The 20,682-nt window shown below is 37.0% G+C and overlaps 1 protein-coding gene across 2 annotated transcripts in view; it reads left to right on the forward strand.

Annotated features, from left to right (window-relative positions):
- The window catches only part of SMAP1 (small ArfGAP 1), an 88,704-nt gene that overhangs the window by 57,872 nt on the left and 10,150 nt on the right, over nt 1-20,682 (forward strand). For both annotated transcript variants that reach the window (XM_075046437.1, XM_075046438.1), the window contains 2 exons: nt 10,088-10,172; nt 20,477-20,604. In XM_075046437.1, the coding sequence (XP_074902538.1) occupies nt 10,088-10,172; nt 20,477-20,604 (213 nt within the window). The remainder of the gene's footprint in view (nt 1-10,087; nt 10,173-20,476; nt 20,605-20,682) is intronic.

A 20,682-nucleotide genomic window follows, 5' to 3' on the forward strand; every position in this document is an offset into this window, starting at 1 on the left:
TTTTTTTCCACTACGAGCTCAGTCAGTTGCCATGCCTGAAACAGCTCATTCTTGTCTGGAGATGTATGAAGAAAGAATTACAAATACATACCCCTTAGTTCTGATTGGGTACGCTGATGTTGTATTATGTATGACTCAAATGGTTTTTTAGAAGAAAAGTTACAAAAGAAAACAATTTAATGAGGAACTGGAACTAATATAGCTGCATTATTGTAATCTTGCCCAGGCTAATGAGGTCAATAGAAATGGAGTAGAAATATGTAAGCTGAGTTCATGTAACCATAATATGTGGTTCTAAAACTGAAGATGTATTTAAAACAGCTTATAAAAATAAAACCCCATGTTTATTGCATTTCACAGCTTGCAAACTGAGATGCATTAAAACACTCTGGCCCTAATCCAATTTACGGATATTGTAATGGGACACTGGATCAGCTGCAGCTTTAAGATGGATCTGTCTAGATTTTCTACTTCATAATGATTTATTCTAAAAGAGTAAAAGAAACAGGTTTTATTTGATTAAAAGTAGAATGCTTGTGTTTTATCTAAATCAAATTCCATGACAAGATAATACAAAATAGGAAAAGGGTTGATAAACAGCTTTTCCCTCTGCTTTCTGTGTCCTTGTAAACAGGTCCTGGCTTCTGGGGTCAAACACAGTCATTTCAAAGATTTAGAGATGCAGCAAACTCTGCTCAAATCCTTGCCCCCAGAATCCCTAGAAAACTATGATACCTCTTCACTCAGGCTGCGTGCCTATCCTTCTCTGCAGTCTTGCCATCTCTAGCTCGGCTTCAGGTTCCTACTTCTTGTTGTGATTGTTACCTAGCAATCATCTTGTAGTCTTTTGACGCTTTTCTTCAAGTTCCAAACTTAGGAGAAAGAGCTTGCCCTCTTTTTTCAGACCCTATTCTGAACTCGTCAGCTTTAAGAACATAATATATTTGAAAATAAATGCATACAACTAGTATTTCAAATATGGTTGTTATAGTATAGATTTAATACATGAAATACAAGAATTTAAAGGGAAAGATTTAAACTTTGCTATTTTGCCATAGTCTCAGCACTAAGTATAAAAAGAAAGACAACTTCATTTTAGGAAATTCTTCTGTAGTTGCATACCTTGTTTTGAGCAAGGTAAAAGGGCCTCTGAGAATGTCTGATGCATTAGAAAGGAGCTAAACTGATTCAGCTAAGTACGAGACATGAAAGGTTTTAAGCCTTCTTGGAATACATTGACTAAAGTAAATGACATCTGAGCTAATATTTTAAATTCGGTTAAAATGATAGTACTGGGTGGTCAATAAGTAATAGCAAAGGAATAGTCTTAATCCACTTGCCGTATAAATTATTACCATATTAGCCTAGACCCAGATAAAATCATATTAATGGATAACATTATGGTGCAGGTGTCTGTTAGTTCTACTATGAAGTTTTTAGTTCAAATGACTAAAGATATAACACATTTTACATAATCTTGTAGAAGAACCTTGCCCTAACTGTGAAAATCTAATGAAAACCATACACCCAGGTTTTTAAAGTGGAGTTGTAGATCAAGGACCACTTAAAAATGCTTTCCTTTGGGAGTGTGTTTCAACTGAATGACCTTCATGTGTACAGAACTCTATTTAACAACAACAAAAAAATGCAATTCAGTTTTGTAGATTTGCTTGGTATAAATGGCTTAAATTAGCTTACCCACATCAGTGTGAGTAGTTCAGTGTCTGAGAGTGATTCATTGGAATAATCACAATGGACTCTTGAATAATAAACTTACATTTTCCCCTTGGGTTAGGTGTTTATTTGAGGTAATTCTAGTTTTATAAATAAGAGTGCAGCTTTTTTCCTTGGTTGACATGCAGTTTTTTCTCTTGATTAGAAATGCATCAGAGTTTGCTTGCAGAGTCGCTGCAGTCTGTACAACTTCATAATGCTACCACTGTAGTACATCTTGTGATTCAATATAGTATACTTGTTTTCTGGCTTTTTTGCTAGTTAGGCAAGATAGAAGTTCATCACTGGCTAGAATTATCCTAAGTTTTGCAGAGTTAGTCTGATATCTGAGTTTCTTCATATTTAGTTGCAAGTCTGAAAAGAAAATGCTGGTATCTTATAGGAGATACCTGTAACAGAATAACACGTTTCATTTTTAACGTGATTTAAATTCAATATTATGAAAGCATTAGTTTTTACCTATTTACGTCAGATATGAAAACTGTAAAAATGTTCTTTAAAAATTCTAGGATACCTGCGTGAGTAATGCTTTAAATAGGTACGGACTAAACTAACTTGTATAGTAGAAGTATATGAGCTGTCAGGAAAAATTGTATCTACAAACCTGTTGCAAGCTTATAGTAAATTACTGACATTATTTTCTCATATGGGAATTCTCAAATGTTCATGCTGTCTTGCAAGTTTTATTGCAAGCAGGTAATAAAGAGGGAAGGAATCTGATTACTTTATGTGCAAGGCATACAATTCCTACCTAATAAGAGCAAAGGAAGACTTTTGTTCAGTAACCACAGAAGCGTCTATGAGCTCTAGTGAGTAAACTGGAAATTGCTTTTAAGTAAGTTAGAAGTGCTTTTCTCTAAATTATTTGATGGATCTTCAGCTTTCATAAAGCTTCTTGTAGTTAAGGTAGAGTGTAGAAATAAGAAATGCATGGCTAGTCAGATGGGTATGAAACAGACTGAATTCTAGATTCATATGAATTTTTCACTGAAGTAGAAAATTGAGGAAAATCTGCAGAGAAGTATTATTTGTGTGTAATATTAAAGTATGAAAGAAAATAGGAGCAGATCACTGGACTGGACAGCTGATGGATCAGATTTTTGACAGTGACTGATATCTTGCTTCAGAGTAGGAGAGATATTTACAGTATTAACTTATGACTGCTCTGACTGAAGAGTTTTTCTACTTCAGAGCTATTAGTCATGTGGCTTATGTCTTGCACCATGTATGCTACCCCTTCTAATACTCTCAGGTAATGTAAATGAGAATAAAGTCAACGTTAATCCTAAATGCTGGTGTTGAAACTTGCTAAATTATTTACATGAATATCTTGTAGTAGTGAATTCAGCAAACGTTCCGCTTGTTTTTAAAGTGTTTTGAGGGGGGTGCATTTCTATTGGGTGTCATATGTCTTTTAGTACTGTTAAACCCTTAAAGTTTGTACATATGAAGATAACTGGCATAAGGTAACAGAAGCAGAAAATGGAAACTTGAATTATCTAACACTATTCTTTTTTCCCAAAGTCACTCATTTACAATGAAAAAATAACCACAGTATTTTCACTGTATGCTGGCACTTTTGAACCAGGCTTTACCAAACAAATTTGTTTCACCTTTGTCAATTCCAGTGCAAAATGCCCTCAGCTGCCTCTGTCAGAGGAGAGTAATCTGGTGAACAGGGATGTGCAGAAGAGTAGCCCATAAATGCAGAGTTTAGACTGACCATAGGGTCTGAAGTGTGATCACATTAAAAAAATGTTCTGAAAGGATGGCAGTGTCCTTAGTCATTTCACAAACTTGGATTATTTTCCGATTTTGCTACAATAGTAATTAAAAACAGAGAATGGGTTAATTGCAGAGCAATGTAGTTGCTGCTAGATCTGAATATTCTTTTTTTTTTTTCTCCTTCAAAGTCTAACACGTATCAGAAGACCTCATGTATGTTGTCAGTTCTGTCAACCAAGCAAGCTGGTGTAAAGCTTTCCACTCCCCTCTTGTCTTCCCCTACCTCTCTTCTACCTCTAGTAACCAGACATGCGTATGGGCACTGTGCTGAGAGGTTATCGCTGTGCTGTGGTTATCTCCAAAAATAGCTGCCTGAACTAAATCTGATGAAATGCCTAGCTGAGACACTGGACTTCCTACAGTATGCCACTTATGTTTCAGGTGTTACTTAATGTTCATCACAATCCCATCTCCTGCAGACTTGCTGTCTAAGTCTCTGAGAAAACATAGCTGCCTGTTCCAGGGAGTGGGAGTTTACCTTTGGATGAGTCTGTGGCAAAACTGTGATGCTCAGATTCAGGGCTTTGAGGCTTGTGTACACTAAGCTTCAATGGGAAGACAGAACTTGGGAGTTCACTGTGGTTTGTAGGGCAAGTTCCATGTATAGGTTGATTCACTTTACTAATGTGCTGCTTGTATCTGCTTGGCAAAATCGATGGAATGCTAGAGAAAGGGAAGAGAAGGTGGTTATGAAGAAAGTGGACCAACAGTGGAGAAGTATTGCTGGCTCTATGTGTATATGTATGTGCGTGTGCATGTATAGTCCTTGAATTTATTAAACGAGGTGCTTAGAGGTTGGCTTGCTTTAATTAGCAAAACAAGAAATATGGTTGTGCAAAACTAAAATTATACAGTTATCAAAAGTATTAAATCAATATGCCATGTGATGATGGGGAGAAGTTTAGAGGGCACAACATCATATGGCATGGAATATCCCTTTGGTCAGTTCAGGTGAGCTGTCCTGGCTGTGTCTCCTCCCAACTTCTTACTCACCCCAAGCCTACTTGCTGCAGATGCAGAGTGGGGAAAAAGAAAAGTCTTGATGCTGTGCAAGCACTACTCAGCAATAGCCCAAATACTGGTGTGTTATCAGCAGTCTTTTAGCCACAAATCCAAAACATAGCACCGTACCTGTTGCTGTGAAGAAAGTTAACTCCATCCCAAACAGACCCATAGAGGCAATTAGTTTGCAAAATATACGGTATAAAGTGGATACCAATTCTCTTGTCCTTGTCAAAGAAATGTCCTTATTTACTAGATAATTTTAGTAACATCTAAGAGAGAAAAACAAGCCTGTAAAATCAAGTCTAGAACTTAATGTGTCAATAGAGTCATTAACACTGTTACTTGCTGATTTGTTTTATTTAACTCAAGAAAAGTGTTTCACATGGATTGGGTTGAACTAGAATGGTGTCACTAGTGGTATATTGAGAGCAATGCATTGTGAGAGCTCAATAAAAGGTAGTATTGGTTTGTATAAAACTGAACTTTGTTTTTTTAAATTGAGACCTAGTAGGGACAAAAAAAACCTTTTTCTTTTTTTTTTTTTTTTTTTGCTGGCCTAAACTAGTGTTCTTACCCTATTTTTCAAATTAAGGCTCAGATAACTTTTATTGTTGCACAAAATGACTAAAAAAAGAATAAAGGGAGGGGGCACAGTAATGATAATGCAACATTAAATGCAGGTTGCTGAATTAAAAGATACTCTTTCACAATGGAATGGAAAACTCTATGTAAATTGGGAAGTTTTCAACAGTGATGTTCTTTCGATCTTTAAGGATGTAGTCAGAATTTGAGCAAAATAAAACTGAAAACTTTGGTACCAATTTTTGTAACTTTTCCACCAAAACCTGATCGACTGGAAATTACTTTAAATCACAGAAGTCATTCAGAAGTGACAGAAGAATATAATTAAGTAAAAGGTTAAAAGGACAGCATTGGAAAAAAAAAAACCCCAAACAATAAAGGGTTACTGTGTCCCAGTTACCAGTCATCTATGTGATTGCAAAAATTTATGATGCCCGTACTGGATCTGAATAATGAGTGTGTCCCTGCTCCTCTACAGAAGAGATGTTCTTTATAGGTGAAAATATTTGTAAGAGGTTGCCAGTTTAATTCTTTATTTGCCTCCTTAAATTGGCAGAAGTACCTAATACCTGCTGAACAAGGGATGACTTAAACAGGTTATTGTGGCTCTTTTCAAAACAGGGCCTCAGTTTTTCTTAGGGCAGAAAATCCCAAGTCAAGCTACATAATAAGGTGATCATGTGGAGGATGCAGAAGAAAGGACTCCCTAGAAGCTTGTTCTGGCCTCGGTTTCTTTCAGTGATATTTGCAAATAAACTGGTTTCAGTAATCTCAGAATAATTTAAGGCAGAGGACATTGCTTGCTTTCAACAGGTACTCCCAACGTGAGAACAACCTTGAAGAATAGTCTAGTGGCCATTAGTGACAACTGTGAAAAATGGCAATGTAAGGCTGCATATCACAGGTGTTCTGATGCTCTGCTGTTGGCGAGGACAGTGTTTCAGAAGAATGTACTAGTACCATAAAGATGATTTTGAATGAGAAGCTGTTAATATACAACCCGAAGTAAATATATCTAGGAATTGCTATAACCATGTACTTTACTTAATAAAACAACATATGTTGCTAAGCCAACCTTGAATGTTGTAAAAAAAATAGTAGCCCCAGTAACCTTGAAGGCTCCACTTGAAAATGAATGCACAAAATCATGTACCGGTTCCCTTCTACTTGGCTTGTTCCTAGCAGACTTTTAATGCTATTTTTAGTTTATTTAATGCTGCTTAGTCTCCTGTTTTTATGCAGCCTTTTCCAAAGGACTTGACAAAGAATAGTTTATCTAGTACTGGTGTCAATACTTAAAAATAATTGCTGTGGGAGTCAAGCAGACTAGTAATAGAAACAGATGAATCCTAGTGCAGCAGGATTCCCAAGCATTTGTCATGCTATATTGCACCTCTACAAAATGCAGTAATTTTTAGATAAAGCACAACACTAAATTAAACATTAAGTTTAAGAAATGTCAATGCCTTGTTATGGAGGTTTTTGCCTGTTGCACACTTCTGTGTTTACTGTGTGCAATATTTAGCTTTAACATCTCAAAAGACCACTCTCTTCTTAAAGCTTAGTTATGTATGAGTCCTGTTGGAGCAAAACTACTAAAACGAAATTAAACATCACATTTCTCTTTATGATTTGGAATAAAATTTTCAAGTGGCTCCAGTGTGTCTTCCCTTTTTGTTCTTTTCTGAAAGTTTCAACACCTTGTTTATGCCAGAACTATGTAGGCTGGAAGGGACCTCTGGAGGTCCTTTGGTCCAGACCCAGAAATATGGCATGATCTCTGCTATAGAATGCTTTAGTTAGTAAGGCATTGCTTTTCCATTATACCTTCTTCAAGTGGACCACAGTACAGACAGGTAGCCTAAGATTCATGGGGCTAAAGAGAGAACAAGACTGTCTTAAGAAGCAGCATGGTAAAAGGGGGTTATTTAGGTATTCTTAAAGTAACAATAATTGCATGCATGCAAGTTTCCTGTTCTAACTCATCCCATTAGTGCCTGCCTTGCTTAATTTATGCCTAAGTGTAGTTGGCTTTAGAGAAGTCCTTGTCCATCTCTGAATCATGGCAGACCTTAAACACCAAACCAGTGTCTTCTGAATTTGCACAAAAGCCCTCCCTCGTATGTGGCATGAAACATCTTAACCAGAAATAAAGGCATACCGAATTTTAAAATTGTTTGAAATCTCAGACAGGAGGATAGGAAATTCCAGCAACTGGGTTTTGTTATGGTGGGAGAATGGGGGGAACAGCATAGTATTGCAGGTAAAATTAAGGGTAAGAGGAAGGGGTTTTGTTCCAGATAGCTGCTGACTATTTCTTTGTGTGACTACTGTTGTACAGATGAAGTATTGGTGAATTGTTAAGTGACTAATAGCTTTTTTTCATTTTTCAGACCAAAGGTTAGTATGTTGGTGAAAACTGTGTTACTTGTAAAGGAGCTGAATAGTGCTTTAAGGAGAAAATCTCCATCAGGGAAACAAACGCAGTCTTAATGTCTAGAAATATTTGCTGTACTAACAAGCTTGAAAATAATTTTGCAGTCTTTCTTAAAGTAACTATGAAGTAACCTTAAAGCCTATTAGTTTATGTACTGGCAAGGAAGCAAAATGGGAAAGAAACTGCTGATAAAGAAATATAGTAATGATATTGGAAAGGGGTATCTTAAAGGATCTTGTTTTTATGGAAATTCATATTTTTATACCTTGTATCTTCATTGCCTTAGAGAGTGATGAAACAGAAATAAGCATTTAATAATTACTGAAAATATTCATTTGGCAAAGCAGAGGACTTAAGTAGATTATTCCTACTATATTTTTAAATTTTTAGTTTAGGTAATGAGATCAATTTCCTGCAGTAATAAGTGAGAGAGTGCTATTTGAACTCTGTTTAGTTCTTACTAATGTATGCAAAAGTGTTTTGGTTTCTGCGAACAGTTTGCATTCTAAACTAACTCTGCCAAGCTTTAATTTATTTCAAACCTGTGCTTTTAGGTAGTTATCATAAATCTAATCTGGAGTAATGAAAATTTGCACATTTAATATAATTCTAACAGTTTTGCTTTTCAGTTTAAATAAGTTGTTGTTCTATATTCAGAATTGTTAAGCTGTGTAAGCAAAAAAAAAAAAAGTCAGTTTCATGAAATCAAGCAACATGTCAGAAACGCTTCTTTTTACAGCTTCTGTGACCTGTGGTGTTCCTTACAGAGTTGGAGAAGAACCAAAAGTGCAAATTTTTATGATAAATTCTGTTCTGAAATACTCACTGTTAATTCTGATTGATGTTCATAATAATAATTTAAGTTTTATGGCACAGTTACTGAGGTATGGTCAGTTGTAGAAAACTTTATTTTGAACGGTCGCTTTTAAAAAATTCTTGATATGCAAAAATTTACCTTCAAAAAACTTACTTTTTTCTCATACCAAATACAAGCTTTTTTCTCTGCAATACTGAGTAGCATTTCGAATCAGTGTGCTATTCTTCAGATCACATACTCAGAGATGAAAGTTGTAATACAATACAGAATCAGGGAATCCATGGAATATTTTTCCAGCAGGTGGTTTTCCAAACAATTTTGGTCTTGAACAAGGTATATAAAGTCAACATAAGGATTTTTGGCAAGAGGAAGCAAGTATTTCTCCGAGACATTAGCAGAGATCAGTTTGGGAAGTTACCTGTTCCCTGTAGCTGCAGAAATGGAGTTCAGTTCACTGCAGCTCTTTTCTGGAGGTTTTCAGTGGGGGCTTGCTCATGAAAGAGGAGCGTCAGTAGGATGGTAGGCTTCTGTTCACTTGGGCCATCTTTGAATACTCTTGAGTTTCCTCACTGGTCTTTATAAACACCAAGCTCGTTGCTCTTTATCCCCAGTTTGCAGGAGAGGAAAGTAAAGGATTACCTAAATGAGAACTTCATACCCATGTGTTGAACCATAAAGTTCTCCTAATACTAAATACTAAGCTTTAAGGACTTCAGCAACCTCAGGAGCCTTGGTGACTCTGTCAAAGCCATGTAATGGGAGTGATAAAGGTGGGAGCGAAGTAGGTTCTGTTGGCGTCAGCCCGGTGCCCAGCCTTACAGTGCTCTACCGCCGTTATTCGGTGATCTGTTCTAGTTACAGGTTGTACTCATTGATAAACCAATCCACTTCATGTTTTTGTGATAAGTACGGAGCAAATGCGTATTAAATGCATGGAAGAGAATGCATTTGTCATGTCATTACTGCAAACCAGTTTGTATTCATTTTAAAAATTGATGTTTTGATGGATTCAGGTGATAAGCCTGAGATTGGTATGGGAAGAACTATAAACAGATTTATGAAATAATTTTCATAATCAAATTTCATGTCAATACCATCTTACATTTTGAAGTCTCTAGGCAAGAAAAGACTAGGAGCTACCTTTTCCAAAGGAGAAGAATGCTGTTATTTGCCTTCAGGTTTACAAAGGAAAAGATTATGAACACAGACTGTGCCCATTGGCGCTTAGCATCTACAAAGTCTGCATGTTCTGCAGATGCTCTTTTCAGGAAGGCTAAATAATGTCATTAGTCTGTTTCTAATTTTTAAATTCCAGCTTTTAAAAACTTGAAGATTTTTCTCTTTAATGCTGCAGAACTGTATAGTTTGGATGATTAATTTAGTCGATAAATCAAATTATAGAGAGCTTTTTGCCTAGTGCGTGATATATGGTGGTTCAGTTTAAGATTTCATCTTATTTTTAACCTATCCGGGAACTTAGGTTTATTTAAAAATTGATTACGTACCAGTGAAGGTATAAGGATAATTTTTTACAGTCATGTTCCGTGTCCCTTATGACCATAACTGCAGCTTACTTCCTTACAAATCAAATTCATTATGGTAAACAAATATAGAAAAGGGCTTTTACTTCTGATACTGGAGCAGCATCTTTAATGAGAATTTTTTAAGCACTGTATCTTTTTCAAAAAGGTTACTTGTGTTTTGGTTTTTTTTTTTCCACTTTAAAGCCACAGAAGAAAGAAGATCAGCAATCAGAAGCTAAAGCAAGTCCAAAAAAGTCATCGGAACCCACTATTGACCTTTTAGGACTTGGTAAGCAATACATAATTACCTGTTTTTAAATCAAACACAGATAACGTCATTTTAAATTTTAATAGATATACTTTTATTTTCTCTATGCTTACTGGTAGTTAGATGAATTTGAAAACCATAAGGTTGAGTCTATGAATTTGAAACTATAAAGGAAAATGCCATGGGGATCTGGGTATATCAATACTTGTGTTTTGCTAAGGAGAGTAATGAGCTCCTGTGGGAAGAGGAAGTTATCAAAGTGATCTTCAAAGGGCTTGTGGATTGTGGTATTTCAATGTTTATGGTACAAGTGTACTTTTCAATGAAAATGCTGAGGTCATCTGAATTGTATATCCGTAAAATAACTTATATCACAAAATTCCTATATTAGGTAAAGGAACACTAAACGGTCTGACTGCAGCTGACTAGTATCTTGTAAAACTTAAAACATTGGGCATTTCAGCGTTGCGTACTGACTGTGACCATCATTCATTTTTATCTAATATACCTTTTCGTTTTCTGACTGCAGGTGACTGTGTATTTGTCTTGTAAATAAACTGGTTTGGACCCAAATCATTGAATTTGCACTGTCTGGCTATACTGTTGTGGTTTTATTCTTTTTCTCTGCTTGTTGAAGGCCATATTCATAAAAATCTGTCTTTCATGTATCTAGTGTTACTGCAAGTGTGTTTTTTCCATTCGATAGAATCTTAAAATGGAACTGGAAGAATGAAATATTACAGTAACTATTTTTATTTCCTTTTGTTGATCAGTGTTAGGAAAATTTTCTAAGAGTTGTGAGTGGATATTAAGAGTATTCAATTTATATCAATATAGTGGTTATTCTTAAATTTCTGCATAATTTTTACAGGATATTGGAGGAGGCTGATCAGTCTTCTAAATGTCATTATTCTAAAAACTTGAACTTGTAGAAAAATGCTTTGTTGTTTTTTAATTTTTGGGTTTAAGGTACAAATAATCTTGCAACAAAACAATAAACGTCTTCTCTGGTTTAGAATTCACACTGTCATTCAAAATGCATGTTATTTTCCCTCTGGATGTAGAGTAGCTGTAAAATACTATTTTCGTACCGGTTATGTATGTGTTGTGGTCCATATCTCATTCCAAGTAATCTGGTACTGTAGGCAAGCAAATCTTAATTAACACAGTAGAAGTTAGATTATGGCTGTAGAATGAGCCTATTAAAAAAAAAAAAAAAAGGCAATTTAGTCTTCATGGAAAGCTGATTCTCCTTTATTTTCTTTTAGCAGACCAACAACCTAATTAAGAACTAAAATTTAATCAATATGTGGTTTTGAGATTGCTAGGCTTCTGTATCCTTTTAGTCATAATTTGAAAAGAATCTTGGTAGCACTGTGTTATGATATGATAATGAACTCAGATTGCCTAGGCTAACTTGGGATGTAACATGCAGTAGAAAGTATTCTAATTGGTGTTCAACAGCTGTGTTTCTTCAGTGAGATACACAAAGGGCAAAGTTTATAATTTGTATGTTAAAACCCCATAATTTTAGAGGAGGGAGTGTTTAAAGATCTTTTAAATAACAAATTGAAAGGCAGTGTAATAAGCTAGTAGCACTTGGAATCACTGAGCTGCAAATGAGATAGGTATGTGTTAATGAGAGCAGACCTGCATATTTCATTTGGAGAGTTATCCTTTAATTAATACCTGCAGTAGACTACTTCAGATAGTATTAGAAGAAAGATCACTTCAACCCAATATATCGTAGAACCACAGAATACCCCAGGTTGGAAGGCAGCTCAGAAGACCGTCTGGTCCAACCCGTGGGAAGGGGAGCCTGGACCAGATTCTCTAGCGTTCTGTCCAAGAGCATCTTCAAAACCTCCCACGACGGGGACCCTACTACACCCGTGGGGAGGTTGTTCCAGTAATTCATCTCACTCTAAAAAATTTCGTTCTTACGTTGAGATGAAACCTCTCCTGGTGCAACTTGTACCCGTTGCCCCTTGTCTTCTCCATGTGGCTCCTTGTGAAGAGAGAGCCTCTGTCCTCTTTGTAGCTGCCCTTTAAGTACTGCCATAGCGGGACGAGGTCCCCCCTGAGCCTTCTCTTCTCCAGGGAGAAAAGACCTGACTCCTTCAGCCTTTCCTCACAGGGCAGGTTCTCCAGCCCTTTGACCATCTCCATGGCCCTCCTTCGGACCCTCTCCAGTCTGTCCACCTCTTTCTTGAATCGTGGGCACCAAAGCGGGGCACAGACTCCAGGTGCAGCTGGACAACGCTGAGTAAAGTAGGATGATCACATCTCTGCCTCTGCTAGTAATGCCCCAGCAGATGCAGCCAGAATCCCATTTGCTTTTGCACTGTGGCAGCGTGCTGCTGATTAAAATATTTTATATGCCATATCAAACAATACTAAAATGGGTATGATTGCATAGCTCATTCTTCTTACTGAGTGGACGTGTTTCTAATGAGGATTCATCCTCTTAGGACTTCATTTCTGCAAATGAAGAACAGTAGTAGCTTTTACTAGGGCAGATCAGAATCACTTGTGATAGCAGATTAAGTAATTTTAATGGATGACAATTCATGCTAGAACAATTTTGGCTTTCAAAACAGCCCAGCTTCTTGAAAAGTATTTTCCTGAGTAAGCCTCAGTGCTAGCTTTGGGTATGGGGTTAACCTCTGGGTCATTACTCTTTTTGTGTCAGTTGAGTTTGTAATAGTGACTTCATCGGAAGGTAAACATCCTGCGAGATAGGACTTACCCAGTGACAATTGTATCTAAACAAGATAATCTTCTAAAAATAAATTGTTTTTTGTTTTTCTTTACAAATGCCAAAATTTTCAAGGTAATATGCCTAGGCAAATTGTATCTTTAAATCTTGTAATAGTAGAAGAGGCGTAATATCCTCAGGGACTATACTATCATGTTTGTGTTTCTTCTGAGCCTTTTTAAATAGATTCATGTGGTTCCCTTGAGTTCTTGTTTGGGGGTTTATTATTGAGGTGCTGTTTGGATATTCACTTTTTGATGATCCAACAACGTTTGTGGCTTTTGGCCTTCTGATTCAGAGTAGCAGATTTTAGTTCAGTACTCCATACACACAAAGGTGGGGAAATGGACACGTACAAGCTAAATATTCTTATGTTCTCCACAAGCAATAGTGTTAGTGTTCTTGCCATGCAACCCCCAATTCATTTCTTCTCTTCCCAAGCTGTGAGAAATCACAGCCTATTTCTGTAGGATAAAACTGAAGCTGCTTTTTTAGTGATCTCTACAATTATTTGGATCTTGTCCGCACTGAAAGAGTGCCCTATTGAAAATGTGGAGACTTAAAAATGATGCGAAAATCAATAATAATGGGATTTTATAACATTAATTTTTAATAGGAGAATTATAGGAAACATTTTTCAGTTTGAAAGTTACAGTGTGTAAACCATAGTTCTTCAGCACTTAAGTTATTGGCAGTGCTGTATTTTCATCTCTTTGGTGTTAACCTTGTGCTCTGTGCTCCTTTTTGGGGTTTTGTCTTATAAGGTAGATGTCTCCACTTATGCCAGATTGATGTAAATACAGGGGTTTTTTAAAATACTTGTAAAAAACCTGTATGATATCTATGTATGATAGTGGGAATCTTTTCTTGGAATATTACACAGGCAGTTTTGGATTATTCTGTTTGTCAAGGTATGTCACTTAGAAATTATTTCAACATACAGAAAAAGATGGAAGAGTACTATTTTTAAACTATATTACCTTACAGAATTACCAGTAAGAAGGAAAGTGCATTTTACATATTCTGCATCATTTACCCTGTTTAGATGGGCCCTTCATAAAATAGACAATTGCACATTCTGGAATAACCATTGTCGTAAGTTACAATGAATGACCAGAAGAGAAGAGATTTATTGTGTTGTTACTATTAACTGAATGTGATGTGTGGGGCATTCATCCAGCATGGTTGGAGGTAAAGTACGATATGCTAAATGCTGCTTATCTGCTTGTGTGTAGGAAATGTTCTCTGAAGGAATTCTGTGAAGTTTTGAGAGCTTAATCATGGTATGAGACATAGCTGGATGTTGCTTAACTGAGAAACATACTTTTGTCGGTACTGTTTGGTAAATACCAGAGCAGCATGGTTGGCCATAAGTTGGAAAGCTGCATTTAAGAAATAATAAAGATGCATTTTTAAGTATGTAAGTATCATATGCGCATATATAGAAATCACAGACTTGTAGAATTATAGAATAGTTTGATTTGGAAGGGACCTTTAAAGGTCATCTAGTCCAACTCCCTGCAGTGAGCAGGGACATCTTCAACTCGATCAGGTTGCTCAGAGCCCCGGCCAGCCTGACCTGGAATGTTTCCAGGGATGGGGCATCCACCACCTCTCTGGGCAACCTGGGCCAGGGTTTCAGAACCCTCATTGTAAAAAATTTCTTCCTTATATGTACTCTAAATCTACCCTCTTTTAGTTTAAAACCATTTCCCCTCGTCCTATTGCTATAGGTCCTACTAAAAACTTTGTCCCCATCTTTCTTATAGTCCCCCTTTAGGTACTGGCAGGCTGCTAGAAGGTCTCCCTGGAGCCTTGTCTGTTCTCCAGGCTGAACAACCCCACCTCTCTCAGCCTGTCTTCACAGGAGAGGTGCTCCATCCATCTGATCATTTTTGTGTCCCTCCTCTGGACCTGCTCCAACAGGTCCGTGTCCTTCTTGTGTTGGGGGCCCCAGAGCTGAAGGCAATATTCCAGGTGGGGTCTCACCAGAGCGGAGCAGAGGGGGAGAATCCCCTCCCTCGCCCTGCTGGTCACACTGCTTTAGATGGAAATGGCCTCCCTATGAATGCTTTTTCACTTCTGCAAAGGTTTTAGCAGTAAATAAAATTTTACTAATGCAGTAAATTCCACAATAATTTTGGACAGACCTACCTTGTTTGTATCTTTGCCCCAGATTTTGTTTAAAGTATTGAACTATTTCTCCCAGTCCTGCCTTTCTAGTAATTTGATGTAATAATCATATGCATATTCTCCCTCTATTGCACGTCTTGGTATGGCTCTCATAAATGATGATATATATATAAGAATACATGGCAGCTTAGTAACAAAGTTCTTGTAAATAGTTTGCCCCATAGAAAATGAGTTTCAGAAATGTAACGCAAAATTTAAGAGCAGATCTTTCTTGCTGTTTCCTTTTCTTGCTGTCCCTTTGAAGCTCTTCTGCTGGTCATTCTCACTGTTGGTGCAGATAAATATACCAAGGATTCCTGGTGTATATGAAAGCTTTCATAACAAAAGGCAGCACTGAATTGGAAATTATCGTGTCAGGCATTAATAAAATATGTACAGAAAAGCACTGTAAAGGTAAACTTCACTGGAACCCTTCACGTACTAAATATATCCTGGCAAATAGCTTTTGTTTCTGCTATCACATTTAAACAAGACTTCCTAATCTGAAATCAGAAGCAGCATCTGCTGTTGCACAGCATGGCAGACAGCAGTCGGATATTATCCGTCATATTGTCATAAATGGAAGAGGAGGAGTTTTGGGACCACCGCTAGGAGGAACGGCGCAGAACCGTGTCCGTTGACTTCCCACGTTCCATCCCTGGCGCGGGGTGGAAGCTCTGCCTTGACTCCGCTCTCCCTGCAGCGGCTTCTGCCACATCTGCTGCGTCGTTCCTGGCTGCGGATGTGTTCTCCAGAAAAGTGATGGAAGTACTCTGGATTAACAGTTAGTTGTTTCAAAGTAATTCTGTGATGGTTGAAGCTATAAATTTCTCAAAATATTCAGACAGGCCTGTATAACTCAATCTGATTTTTACCTGTTCCCTGGAAAGACTACAGCCATGTTTCGTTCTGTCAGATACACACCACCTCTTCTAATCAGTTTGTAATGGTAGGCGGCACAAGTTGAATGAAAAGTAATACACTTAGAATAATTTAGAACTCAGAGTTCCACTGGAGTATCTTTGTTATACTACAGAAATATTTTAAAATTAGGAGGGACAGGAGGAAGTGCTTCCTAATCCATGACCTGGTGCCTTGAAGTTGAGAATATCTGTAATCTCTATATAAGAAGTGTGAACTATTATGTTGAAATACAAGTCTGTGTATGCCTGCGTGTGTGTGTATAGATGTATTAGTAATATTGCTACAAGTAATAAACAGGAGTGAAAACACTGTTAGGTTTCTTCTCTATTCTGAAATTTAGTTCTTTATGGCATCTTTCAGGTTTTGGGGGCTGGGGAGAGCACGGAATGTTTTCAGAGTTGCTTTTTAATGGATATGAGTATTCCAACTATTATATTTTTGAGAAATCAGATAGGACCATCTGTTAATACCATTCATACAGGCTTAAAACTGTGTTGTAAACAGTAATTCAAAATGCCTGGTTTCTGCACTGATACAGACAGGGAAATATTATTTTTAGTGTAAAATTCAGTAAGAGATGAAAGGTATGTACATTACCAAATAACACTCTTACAGAAGCGATCTAGCAAAAAACTGTTTCTTTAATAGAATTAATTTATAAGCAGCATATTAAATACTTGAAAAATAGTTTGTTCTTGCAAATGTGTTCTCCCATGAATGTTCTAAATATGTGAAATGCTTGTTTTAGTAAATGATTACATTTAAATTTTCAGTCTTAGATGTTAAACTTTTTTATATTTAGTGAAACTGAACTGCTTTGGAATATGACAAGAGAGGTATTTTTTTAATACATGTGCCTCACTGAGAAAATGAGAACATTAAATTATTAATTCCACACAATCCTTTTGCATGAAAATTATGCATGGTTCATTCCTAAATTTATCTGAAACAGTGAACCTTTGGGGAGATGTTTTTGGAACTGTCTGTCTGCAGAACGACCTCAAAAGCAGCTTGTTACTTAACTTGGCGGTATATTTATTTATACACATCTTAAATTCCTGGTGTGGATGGAATGGTGGAGCAGATTATACATTTTGCTGTCCACTGACTTCCATTCATCAGAACAGAAATAAGGGAAGGAGGAGACCTTTGTGCTAAGATGTAAGTAGCTTTTTCATAATCATAGATGAGTTTGTAACTTCACTTTTCAGAATTGTTGGAATGGCAGTCCTCCCAGCAAAGTCAAATCATGACATAGTAATAAAATTGGCTGAGGTGGCTGCTTCACTCCTGTGGTCATTGTTCAAGCTACTCACTGTTTACTCAGCACAGAACATCCAATATTGCCAAGCCATTCCTATGGCTATTTTGCCTTTGTGGAGTTGTTGGATCTTTCTTAGTCCTTGCAGACAGCACAGTTAGCCTCACGAACTTTGCACAAGTTTGGGCAATAAATATACTTGCTGAGATTCAGTTTCTTGCAAATGCCACTCACTTTGTCCTTCTCATATCCCTGCCTTCAAGGTATTTTGGTCCTTGTTATTGGGTCTGCTTGCCATTGCTAGCATGCACAATTTGGTCTCAATTTCCCCTTGACATGAAGTGGATTTGAGAATTAGCAAATACCAAGCTATTAAATGTTAATGTTTGATACTAAATTAGAGAATAAAATAATTTGTGTATCTGAAGTAGTCACAAAAGCAAGCATATAGCTCCTAAAGAATTGCAAACCAGCACCCTTCTGCTTGGTTGTTTCATACTTCCCTGTATGAAAAAGGTGCAGTAAGCGCTTAAAAAATATGCTGGGGATTTTACATATACTGCAGGCAGTTGAAAGTTGTGGTTTCTGTAGCAGCTATAGCTGTGCCACATTTCCTATATGTACTAAGGCAGAAAGGTTAGCATCTCTACAGTAAGACTGAATTCAGATATGCATGGATGGTGGTAGCTTCTGACGTGTTCCACGTTGTCGGCTTGTGACATTCATGACTTCCGTGTCAAGTTTTCAGATGTATGGCAGTATCTTTAAAATAAATACTTTCATGCAAGGCAGTAAAGAGGAGCCACCTTCCATTGGAGTTGGAAGGCAGACAGAAATGAGAAAGCATCTCTGAGCGGTGATCTTCTGAACGGATTGTTTCAGAGTGCAGTGCTGCCTTGTAGGACTTAACAGCCAAAAATCTTGTTGGTTTTCTGTGATAAGTTTCCTCAGGTGAGTGATTTCCAGGCTGGTGAAGTGACTGGTGCTTCTTACTGTTTCTGCTATTTTGTTCCAACTTGTCGATGTCCTGGGCTACTGGGAAGGTTAGTCTCCAACTGCAGTGAGTTTGCATGTGGCAGAACAAAGTAATGAAAAATTATAATATTTGATATGCAGGGAGACAAGTCTTGCTATAGTCTGCCAATTATTTGTCTTGTCAAATAAAAAAGTAGAGGAGAGCAAAGAGAGACCTTCTTTCTAAGTAATAGACTTACTCTTTTGTTCTATTATGTCTTTTTTCTTAGAAAAATAAAATACTAATTCTTTTGTGATTATTCTTCAGCAAATGGGAAAGAATGTTGCAATTAGGTGAGAGATGGCATTGTATTATTTTAAACAAGTGTTGGAAGCTTCCTGTGATTTAATTTTAATTAAATAATGCATCTTGACCATGCTCTTTACTAATTGGACCACTTCTCTGTCCGCATTAGAGTTCTAGAAACTTCAAAGTGCTTAAAACTCCCATCTGCCTTCAGCCTTACATGTTTCTGTGAGGTAGTAAGACAGAGGTTTCATGTGGTATCACTACACTGCTAATGCTGATATTCCCATGATTGACCTCTGCTCTTGAAGTGGATCTTTTCACTCAAGTAGATAACTGCCGTGGGTGCAGGGCACTGGAAAATAACTTCTGACAGTTTAGTAAAAGGAAGAATTGACTTTTTCTGAAATATGTAGCAACTATTTTTTTATGTCCTTGATGCATTTTGAAGTTTAAAGGTGGCAATCTGTATTCTGTTGTGTTTAAGATTTGGAATATATTGCTATATTGGTTTGTAAATGTGTGTCTGAAGTTTCGGATAGATATATTTGAAGTTAGCTACCTACATGTAATTGTGTGACTTTAAAAACAAACAAACAAAACTTTTAATTAGGATGCTAGGTAAGTTAAAATTTGCTTTACAGAAACTTACTCTGAATAATGAGAACAGTGGATACAACACATGCAGCTAGAAGGATGTTTGTTCTTTAAACATGCCAAAGCATCAGGTAGAAATTGTTTTATGATGTTAGTATTAGTTTTTTCAGTGTACTGTAATCTAGGGATTTTAGAATACTGATCCTCCCATGATATATAAACAGCTGTGCCAGTTGTCATGGCAGTGTTTCATTTGGAGAGAAGGTTTTGACTTAGTTCAGCTAGTTTGTTCTGCCAGAGAAGCCCGACTTCCACAGTGAGTATTGGATACTTTGAGACTTAACTTCCTATTTTGCCTAAAAACGCTTTCTTAAATATGCTGTTAACCCTACGCAGTCATCATAGTGTTCATCAGAATCTAGAGTCACCTGTGTGTTTGCTGAGCTCTGTGTAATGGCAACCCACTTGTGATATACTTTAGGAATAAAATTTATTAGCCAATTCTTTCTAGTTGTTCTCGGACAGCTTAAAATCAAAGGAGAAATGGTTGCTCTATTCCTTAAAAACAGTCTGTGATATTTTTGTCCCTACATCTTTTAAAGTATTTTTTTGCAGTTCTTCTTAAAGCATAATTCTTCAGTTCTTTTTTGTCCTGCACATACCCACTTCTACCTAGATCACTAAATGTATTCCTGTGTTAAAGTGGTTACAAGCACCAAGGCTGCAGAAGGTTAACTCTGTACAGCGCAAGAGCCGTAGGTTCTTGGGGATAATTAGCCCAGTGTGCCTGGCAGGGGTGTTCATGTGGAGCTATAGAAAAAGTCAGTGCAAAGTACTTTTGAAAAAGGGGGAAGGATGGACTTTTTTTCCTCATGCAAAGTTTAATTATGTACCCTTGAGTAAATTAGCATATCAAGAATAACTGTATGGATTCTAAAATACAACTTTTAATTCAAGAGCACAGATCAGTGTATTTTGATATGTGGCTACCATGTTAGGGCCCTCTCAGTAAGGCATCTGTTTAAATTCTCACTAAAAACGTTTCTGTGCTTGAAAAAGACACTTGAAGAATGATTACTGTGTACTAGTAAGTTGGCGTGGCTGTCCTTAGGGAAGTCTTTAAGTGTGTTGATTGGTTGTTGTTGCTTTTTTTTCTGAAGCACACTAGTATACCATCTTTTTAGGGAAAGAAGTCCTTACAAAATCTGAACAGTTTGAAAGATGTCTTATCTCAGAAATTGAATACATCTTTGATGGGGGCAGGGTAGGAGGGAATCGGCAGCTTTAATTATTCTCATGTTGTTAAGATCTTAACAATTTTCACTTAAATGTGATTCTCTTGTCTTTTTAAGATGGTCCAGCTGAAGCATCTGTTACAAATGGAGGCACTGCCGCTGTCACAGCGCTGAATGATGACCTGGATATCTTCGGTCCAATGATCTCTAATCCTTTACCAGCAGCTGCTGTACCTCCTGCTCAGGTAAAATTTATTTAGTTATATGTGCGTGTAAATATGTGCATGCACGTGCATATTTTCCTTCAGGGAATTGTTCATTCA

Source organism: Buteo buteo, chromosome 15 (genome assembly GCF_964188355.1).
Source record: "Buteo buteo chromosome 15, bButBut1.hap1.1, whole genome shotgun sequence".
Classification (NCBI taxonomy): Eukaryota; Metazoa; Chordata; class Aves; order Accipitriformes; family Accipitridae; genus Buteo; species Buteo buteo.